Raw genomic sequence first — 10,000 nt, 5'->3', positions numbered from 1 at the left:
AGTCCCCCCCATGTAGCCCTCTAGTCCCTCTAGTCCCCCCATGTAGCCCTCTTGTCCCTCTAGTCCCCCCATGTAGCCCTCTAGTCCCTCTAGTCCCCCCATGTAGCCCTCTTGTCCCTCTAGTCCCCCCATGTAGCCCTCTAGTCCCTCTAGTCTCCCCCATGTAGCCCTCTTGTCCCTCTAGTCCCCCCATGTAGCCCTCTAGTCCACCCCATGTAGCCCTCTTGTCCCTCTAGTCCCCCCATGTAGCTCTCCAGTCCCTCAAGTCCCCCCATGTAGCCCTCCAGTCCCTGTAGCCCACCACCCATGTAGCCCTCTAGTCCCTCTAGTCCCCCATGTAGCCCTCTTGTCCCTCTAGTCCCCCCATGTAGCCCTCTAGTCCCTCTAGTCCCCCCCATGTAGCCCTCTTGTCCCTCTAGTCCCCCCATGTAGCCCTCTAGTCCCCCCATGTAGCCCTCTTTTCCCTCTAGTCCCCCCATGTAGCTCTCCAGTCCCTCTAGTCCCCCCATGTAGCCCTCCAGTCCCTCTAGTCCCTCCATGTAGCCCTCCAGTCCCTCTAGCCCACCCCCCATGTAGCCCTCTAGCCCACCCCCCATGTAGCCCTCTAGTCCCTCTAGTCCCCCCATGTAGGCTTCTAGTCCCTCCAGTCAGAGTGTTCATTAAGTCCAGTCTCTCTCTGTGCTTCCTGTAATGCTCCCTACAGAGAGCATTCACTGAGGCCCTGCCTTGTCACTGGATCCTCAACACAGCTAAGCTCTCCCTCTCTTCATCAACGCTAGGCCTCTTGGGCTTCAAGGTCAAGGGCTCTCAGCCTCCCTCAGCTTGTTGTAGAGGCTGGCGAGAAGTTAAACTGGGATGGAAGGAGGGAGAGAGGGAGGAGGGGGAGGGTGAAGGAAATTAAGGTAAATGGATCTGTCAGACTGGGAGCTATGGTCAAGGGAGTGCTGTGTAGGCCCATGTAGAAGGCCCTACAGTGACACACACACACACACACACATAGAAGAGGAAGAAGGCAAACACCTCCAGATTAACACCATCTCCTAATCCCAGATGGATCCATGCCCCCCCCCCTCTTTCGTCTCAGGCTGCAGTCTGTAGGGGTCTAACTCCCTCGGAGCGGCAGAGAGAGGAGGCTTATCTCCAAAGCCACTGTAGCAACGCTGGATTCCAGCACCCCCAGCCCACTTATTCACCACCCCAGTCTCAGGGTGCTCTGTAGGGCACTAGGGAGGGAGGGAAGGAAGGGGAGGGAGCGTGAGAGAGAAGAATGGGGGATGTAAGGAAGGGTAAGGAAAGGAGCAAGGGGCGGAGGGAAAGTGAGAAGGTAGTGAAGGATAGGAAAGTCAGGAGGGAAGGGAGAGAGTGAGGGAGAGATAGAGATGGAGTGAGAGGAGCTCAGTGTTAACACGGTCACTCAAGGCACTAAAAATGTGCGTAATTACTCGCTCACGTTCTCATCTGAATGATTTTCATAACCTTATCCACGTGTAGACATAACTTGTATTTCAAAATATGAACTCGTATTAAAATATTATATTTTAAGTGTTACATTTTTTCATTGTAAATTACAATGTGAAGACTGAAGTCTGTTCAAAGGGCTCCGGAGTTTGACATTCGATCCAACGTTACCGCCCGGCACATATTAGAGCTTATTAGGACCCATAATGAGAATATCCATGATTTCTTAAATAATTAACGAGAAGATCAAAGTCCTGATCCAGCTATGGAGTGCAGCGAGCCGATTGGCTGATGAAAATGAGAGCGAGTGAGCAAGAGAACGAGAAGGCAAAAGTGTGATAGAAAGAGAGAGAGAGAGAGAGATGGATAGAGACTACCCTCTCTGCTTCCTACATATCTTTAGCTCTTTTACAGTATCTAGACCTGGAAAGGCCAGGGGACTTCATTTACAGCTAATTCATCTAGCACATCTCTTCTACATGGACCAGTCCAGGCTATGGGAGTGTGTGGATCGATTCAGACTCGGATCTCCTCCAGCGGTTTCTTCATATAACTCCATCCTGTGTTTTATCATCAACTCTCATACTCAATCCCTGGGGACTACTCAGACCAAAATGTATGAGGACTGTAAAGAAATCATCACTGTAAAGAAATCCTGTAGCTACAAGGGAAGTGAATGACTTTCCTATTCAGTTGTCCTGCTGTGTACAGGTACATAAGATCACTACGATGTCTGGATGGAGCTGGTGTATGGTGGACATATTGGATTATTTACTCAACTGCCCCGTCATCACACATCGCATCCTGTCTGCTCTGCCTCCTGCTTTTAAGTAGGGGGCGGTGCGTGGCAGCCGGAAGGAAGAGGGGAGGGGAGGGGAGCGCATATGGAGGGCCGGGGCCAGACCAGTACAAGACCTATGAACCTCTGCCAAAGTCTCACCCTGACTGTGCCTGGGCTTTCCAACTGCCTTTATGCTCTAGCGCCTGTCAGGAGTTTTACTGTGATGTTTTTACCCAGACAGACAGCCTGTCAGGAGTTATACTGTGACCTTTTTACCCAGACAGACAGTCTGTCAGGGGTTATACTGTGACGTTTTTACCCAGACAGACAGTCTGTCAGGGGTTATACTGTGACCTTTTTACCCAGACAGACAGTCTGTCAGGGGTTTTACTGTGACCTTTTTACCCAGACAGACAGTCTTTCAGGGGTTATACTGTGACGTTTTTACCCAGACAGACAGTCTGTCAGGGGTTATACTGTGACCTTTTTACCCAGACAGACAGTCTGTCAGGGGTTTTACTGTGACGTTTTTACCCAGACAGACAGTCTTTCAGGGGTTATACTGTGACGTTTTTACCCAGACAGACAGTCTTTCAGGGGTTATACTGTGACGTTTTTACCCAGACAGACAGTCTGTCAGGGGTTATACTGTGACCTTTTTACCCAGACAGACAGTCTGTCAGGGGTTTTACTGTGATGTTTTTACCCAGACAGACAGGGAAATAGTATTATATAGGGTGACAAATGGAGGGGTAAAAAAGAGAGTAGAGAAAGATAGAGAACGATAGAGCAGAAAGAAAAGGGTTTTCAGCAGTGCAGTGTGGTAAACCCCCGACAGCCTTGACTGTCTGAGGAGCTCTGCTTCATTCAGGTAGGTGGGAAGATGCGGTACGCTGTGTGGAGGAATGTGTTCTAGCTTTCTTTCTCTGAGACAGAACGTCACCCAACCACCTTGTGTGAAGCTTTGGCTTCATGCCTCTTTGTGGAGATGGGTAGTGATGTATACGGTGTGATGTGAAAATCTTTACTACACTGAACAAAAATATTAAAAAACATGTGACAATTTCAACAATTTTACTGAGTTACAGTTCATATTAGGAAAATCTGTCAATTGAAATAGATTCTATGGATTTCACATGACTGGGAATACAGAAATGCATTTGTTGGTCACAGATACAGTGCCTTGCGAAAGTATTCGGGCCCCTTGAACTTTGCGACCTTTTGCCACATTTCAGGCTTCAAACATAAAGATATAAAACTGTATTTTTTTGTGAAGAATCAACAACAAGTGGGACACAATCATGAAGTGGAACGACATTTATTGGATATTTCAAACTTTTTTAACAAATCAAAAACTGAAAAATTGGGTGTGCAAAATTATTCAGCCCCTTTACTTTCAGTGCAGCAAACTCTCTCCAGAAGTTCAGTGAGGATCTCTGAATGAGCCAATGTTGACCTAAATGACTAATGATGATAAATACAATCCACCTGTGTGTAATCAAGTCTCCGTATAAATGCACCTGCACTGTGATAGTCTCAGAGGTCCGTTAAAAGCGCAGAGAGCATCATGAAGAACAAGGAACACACCAGGCAGGTCCGAGATACTGTTGTGAAGACGTTTAAAGCCGGATTTGGATACAAAAAGATTTCCCAAGCTTTAAACATCCCATGGAGCACTGTGCAAGCGATAATATTGAAATGGAAGGAGTATCAGACCACTGCAAATCTACCAAGACCTGGCCGTCCCTCTAAACTTTCAGCTCATACAAGGAGAAGACTGATCAGAGATGCAGCCAAGAGGCCCATGATAACTCTGGATGAACTGCAGAGATCTACAGCTGAGGTGGGAGACTCTGTCCATAGGACAACAATCAGTCGTATATTGCACAAATCTGGCCTTTATGGAAGAGTGGCAAGAAGAAAGCCATTTCTTAAAGATATCCATAAAAAGTGTCGTTTAAAGTTTGCCACAAGCCACCTGGGAGACACACCAAACATGTGGAAGAAGGTGCTCTGGTCAGATGAAACCAAAATTGAACTTTTTGGCAACAATGCAAAATGTTATGTTTGGCGTAAAAGCAACACAGTTCATCACCCTGAACACACCACCCCCACTGTCAAACATGGTGGTGGCAGCATCATGGTTTGGGCCTGCTTTTCTTCAGCAGGGACAGGGAAGATGGTTAAAATTGATGGGAAGATGGATGGAGCCAAATACAGGACCATTCTGGAAGAAAACCTGATGGAGTCTACAAAAGACCTGAGACTGGGACGGAGATTTGTCTTCCAACAAGACAATGATCCACAACATAAAGCAAAATCTACAATGGAATGGTTCAAAAATAAACATATCCAGGTGTTAGAATGGCCAAGTCAAAGTCCAGACCTGAATCCAATCGAGAATCTGTGGAAAGAACTGAAAACTGCTGTTCACAAATGCTCTCCATCCAACCTCACTGAGATCGAGCTGTTTTGCAAGGAGGAATGGGAGAAGAATTCAGTCTCTCGATGTGCAAAACTGATAGAGACATACCCCAAGCAACTTACAGCTGTAATCGCAGCAAAAGGTGGCGCTACAAAGTATTAAGAGTTTGCTGCACTGAAAGTAAAGGGGCTGAATAATTTTGCACGCCCAATTTTTCAGTTTTTGATTTGTTAAAAAAGTTTGAAATATCCAATAAATGTCGTTCCACTTCATGATTGTGTCCCACTTGTTGTTGATTCTTCACAAAAAAATACAGTTTTATATCTTTATGTTTGAAGCCTGAAATGTGGCAAAAGGTCGCAAAGTTCAAGGGGGCCGAATACTTTTGCAAGGCACTGTACCTTTAAAAAAAAAGGTAGGGGCGTGGATCAGAAAACGAGTCAGTACTAGTGTGACCACCATTTGCCTCATGGCTGTGTAAAGTTGCTGGATATTGGCGGGAACTGGAGCATCCCAAACATGTTCAATGGGTGACATGTCTGGTGAGTATCCAGTATTCTATCTTCCATGGAGGAACTGGGACATTTTCAGCTTCCAGAAATTGTGTACAGATCCTTGCGACATGGGGCCGTGCATTATCATGCCGAAACATGGCGGCGAATGAATGGCACGACAATGGGCCTCAGGAACTCGTCACGGTATCTCTGTGCGTTCAAAATGCCATCGATAAAATGCTGTGTTAATTGTACGTAGCTTATGCCTGTCCCTTCCATAACCCCACCGCCACCATGGGGCACACATGTTGGCGTCAGCAAACAGCTCGCCCACATGACGCCATCTGCCCGGTACAGACGAACCGGGATTCATCTGTGAAGAGCACACTTCTCCAGCGCGCCAGTGGCCATCACATGTGAGCATTTACCCACTGAAGTCGGTTACGACACAGAACTGCATGAGCTCTTCTCTTCGTTGTGCAAACCCACAGTTTCATCAGCTGTCCGGGTGGCTGGTCTCAGACGATCCCGCAGGTGAAGAAGCCGGATGTGGAGGTCCTGGGCTGGAGTGGTTACATGGGGTCTGCGGTTGTGAGGCCGGTTGGACGTACTGACAAATTCTCTAAAACGATGTTGGCGGTGTCTTATAATAGAGAAATGGACATTGAATTCTCTGGCAACAGCTCTGGTGGACATTCCTGCAGTCAGCTTTCAAATTGCACGCTCCCTCAAAACATGAGACATCTGTGGCATCGTGTTGTGTGACAAAACTGCACATTTTAGAGTGGCCTTTGAATGACCCCAGCACAAGGTGTGTAATGATCATGCAGTTTAATTAACTTCTTGATATGCTACACCTGTCAGGTGGATGGATTTTCTTCACAAAAGAGACATGCTCACTAACAGGGATGTAAACAAATTTGTGTACAAAATGTGTCTCCTTTGTGTTACCATGGTTAATGATGTCCACTGCTTTAGTGATTTGAGGGGAGGGGGGCATTGCCTACCTTGTTTGGGGTTGACGTCCTGGGGGTGGTGTCCGGAGTGGGGTCCGGGGGCGAAATGTTCGTCGCTGTACGTGATGAGGGGGGTGAGCGGATGGACCGCATGCGACGGCTGCACCACCGGAACCTTATTGGACTGGAATGGAGAGGGAGACACAATGAGAGACGCAGAACACATTAAACAAGGAAGTACTTTACCTTTCCTCATTTCAGTTAGCAGCTAGCATTTACAGAGTTTTACAGTGGAAAATCAACTCCCGGCCCTCTCTCCAATGACAATGGTACGGCCGTTTGGTGATTTGTGTAGCCCACACACACACACACACACACACACACGATCTGGTAAGTCACAATTTTCCTGTTTTTAAACACACACACACACACACACACACACACACACACACACACACACAGGATCTGGTAAGTCACAATTTTCCTGTTTTTAATTATATTTCCACACCATGAGGTCGAAATAAGACTCTGAAATTGTGAAAATGCTCTTTTAGTGTAACAGATTTTGGAAATGTAAACCCCCCTGGAATTTCAGCCTGTTCAGGTGGCATGGAGTTTCTGGCCAACGGCATGACATCACAATCTGATCTGATTATTCTGACCAATGACCAGTAATCTTTTATTTGCATATGTATCCTCCTACTTTGAAGGGGTAACTGCGGTAGGCTCTAGAGTCTCTAAACGATCTTATCTGACAATCAGGGTTGTGTATGTAAATATATTTAAATTTGTATCAACCCACCCATACGATCAGACTGAGCATTTCAATGGCAAAAGGAGGCTCAGGGAAATAAATTATTACAAATATATTTTGCTCAAGTGGCATGGAGTTATTTTCCTGAAATAAACAGTGATTTATTAAACACGTGATGCTAAAAAATAGTATTAAAAAAAGACTGCATGGGGGCTTTAATGGCACAGTAAAAAATAAAACACCTTCCCGCAATCGAGGTCTCAATGTACTCCCCTTCCAGCCTTTCCCCAACACCTCAAAACTTTGTTTAGCCTTGGTCAGTGAGTACTGCCCCTATTTTCTGCCTAAGGGCAGAGGGGGTTAGAAAGAAGGGGGAGAGTGAATGAGAAAACCCCACAGAGAAGCGTTAGAGCAGAGGTCTTAGCAGTGAGATCAAAGGCAGTCATTAGCCGGTGAATAAGAGGAGTTCATTACAGAGCCAGAGCCGGGGGAAGGAGGAGCAAAGGAGGGATGAGCGATGGAGGAGGGGTGATAATAGGGCAAGAGAAAGAGGGAAGGATGACAAGACACGAAAGGAGGACGAGAGAGAGAAAGAACATGTTTCCCGTGCCCAAAAAGCCCCTTGAATTGAAAGAGAAGGACAAGGAAGGGAAGGAGAGAGAGGACGAAAGAGAGATCTCAGAGGCGTCTGCAGTAGAACCAAAAGGCAGGGTTCATCACGTCAGCAGTGGTCTGGCCACAGCACCCAATTCCCTACCACCCCCCACCCTTGGGCTGACTCACAGAGGCCTGCACCCCCCACAGAGGCCTGCCCCTCCAACTCAGCCGCTTACACGCTCCAACAGCACTGAACACATGGTACTGTTTAGCCATGCTAAATCTACTACTCACAATCAGAGCACCCAGCACTGACCCTGGACCTGATTGACTTGTAGAGCCCAAACAGCATTTCTAAAGGATATATGGCTTTGTCTGAGAAAACGATCCATCTATTCGGGTGTGTATAAGAATGATGGGTAAACGTATAGCATGATATTTCAAAAGGCTATACACTTGATCTGAAAGGCATCAACACATTTTGACTATACCCAATCTTGCCCAACATATAACAAATGCTGTCCCTAAACAAACAAACATATATATACTGTATATATATACAGTTAAAGTTGGAAGTTTACATACACTTAGGTTGGAGTCATTAAAACTCGTTTTTCAACCACTCCACAAATTTCTTGTTAACAAACTATAGTTTTGGCAAGTCGGTTAGCACATCTACTTAATTTTTCCAACAATTAATTTTCCAACAAGTAATTTTTCCAACAATTGTTTACAGACAGATTATTTCACTTATAATTCACTGTATCACAATTCCAGTGGGTCAGAAGTTTACATACACTAAGTTGACTGCGCCTTTAAACAGCTTGGAAAATTCCAGAAAATTATGTCATGGCTTTAGAAGCTTCTGATAGGCAAATTGACATAATTTGAGTCAATTGGAGGTGTACCTGTGGATGTATTTCAAGGCCTACCTTCAAACCCAGTGCCTCTTTGCTTGACATCATGGGAAAATCTAAAGAAATCAGCCAAGACCTCAGAAAGAAATTGTAGACCTCCACATGTCTGGTTCATCCTTGGGAGCAATTTCCAAATGCCTGAAGGTACCATGTCCATCTGTACAAATAGTACGCAAGTTTAAACACCATGGGATCACGCAGCCATCATACCGCACAGGAAGGAGACACGTTCTGTGTCCTAGAGGTGAACGTACTTTGGTGCAAGAAGTGCAAATCAATCCCAGAACAACAGCAAAGGACCTTGTGAAGATGCTGGAGAAAACAGGTACAAAAGTATCTATATCCACAGTAAAACGAGTCCTATATTGACATAACCTGAAAGGCTGCTCAGCAATGAAGAAGCAACTGCTGCAAAACCTCCATAAAAAAGCCAGACTACGGTTTGCAACTGCACATGGGGAAAAGATCGTACTTTTTGGAGAACTGTCCTCTGGTCTGGATGAAACAAAAATAGAACTGTTTGGCCATAATGACCATTGTTATGTTTGGAGGAAAAAGGGGGATGCTTTCAAGCTGAAGAACACCATCCCAACCGTGAAGCACGGGGGTGGCAGCATCATGTTGTGGGGGTGCTTTCCTGCAGGAGGGACTGGTGCATTTCACAAAATAGATGGCATCATGAGGTTGGAAAATTATGTGGATATATTGAAGCAACATCTCAAGACATCAGTTAAAGCTTGGTTGCAAATGGGTCTTCCAAATGGACAACGACCCCAAGCATACTCCCAAAGTTGTGGCAAAATGGCCTAAGGACAACAAAGTCATGGTATTGGAGTGGCCATCACAAAGCTCAGACCTCAATTATTTTGAAAATGTGTGGGCAGAACTGAAAAAGCATGTGCGGACAGGTAGGCCTACAAAACCTGACTCACCTGCTCTGCCAGGAGGAATGGGCCAAATTTCACCCCACTTACAAAGTATTAACTTAAGGGGGCTGAATAATTTTGCACGCCCAATTTTTCAGTTTTTGGTTTGTTAAAAAAGTTTGAAATATCCAATAAATGTCGTTCCACTTCATGATTGTGTCCCACTTGTTGTTGATTCTTCACAAAAAAATACAGTTTTATATCTTTATGTTTGAAGCCTGAAATGTGGCAAAAGGTCGCAAAGTTCAAGGGGGCCGAATACTTTCGCAAGGCACTGTATATAAACACCACTAGGTAACTTTCATTGGCTTGATTTGCAGCGAGGCGATTCGTGACATTCTCAGCATGCTAATTTGTGGCAGAGCCACGACTCCCCCTGGAATTTCCTGTGTTGCCGGACCGGACCCCTCACAGACTAGCACCAAACTACCACCTCTCCCCCTACCCTGTCTGGGAATGTCCTAACCAGGATTTTAGCAGTAGGGTGGGGTGGATCTCAGATATGCACACCTTACTAAAATGGCCTTCATGCGTGTCAGATTCCGAAGCCTGGTTAAGCATCAAGACACCCAGGTCTCCAGCCCTCTCTCTTTTGCTCTCTCTCTCACACACACACACACACACACACACACACATGTTTGGCTTGACCATCTCCTACGTAATGTTGGATCCTGCCTCAAAACAGTCCAACA

The 10,000-nt window shown here is 45.9% G+C and overlaps 1 protein-coding gene across 13 annotated transcripts in view; it reads right to left on the bottom strand.

Moving 5' to 3' along the window:
• Positions 1-10,000, bottom strand: part of lef1 (lymphoid enhancer-binding factor 1) — a 57,210-nt gene that overhangs the window by 21,155 nt on the left and 26,055 nt on the right. For all 13 annotated transcript variants that reach the window (XM_064926594.1, XM_064926590.1, XM_064926591.1 and 10 more), the window contains exon 4: positions 6,166-6,298. In XM_064926594.1, the coding sequence (XP_064782666.1) occupies positions 6,166-6,298 (133 nt within the window). The remainder of the gene's footprint in view (positions 1-6,165; positions 6,299-10,000) is intronic.

The sequence above is a fragment of the Oncorhynchus masou genome, chromosome 20 (assembly GCF_036934945.1).
Source record: "Oncorhynchus masou masou isolate Uvic2021 chromosome 20, UVic_Omas_1.1, whole genome shotgun sequence".
Classification (NCBI taxonomy): Eukaryota; Metazoa; Chordata; class Actinopteri; order Salmoniformes; family Salmonidae; genus Oncorhynchus; species Oncorhynchus masou.
This window is presented reverse-complemented; position numbering and strand designations above follow the sequence as displayed.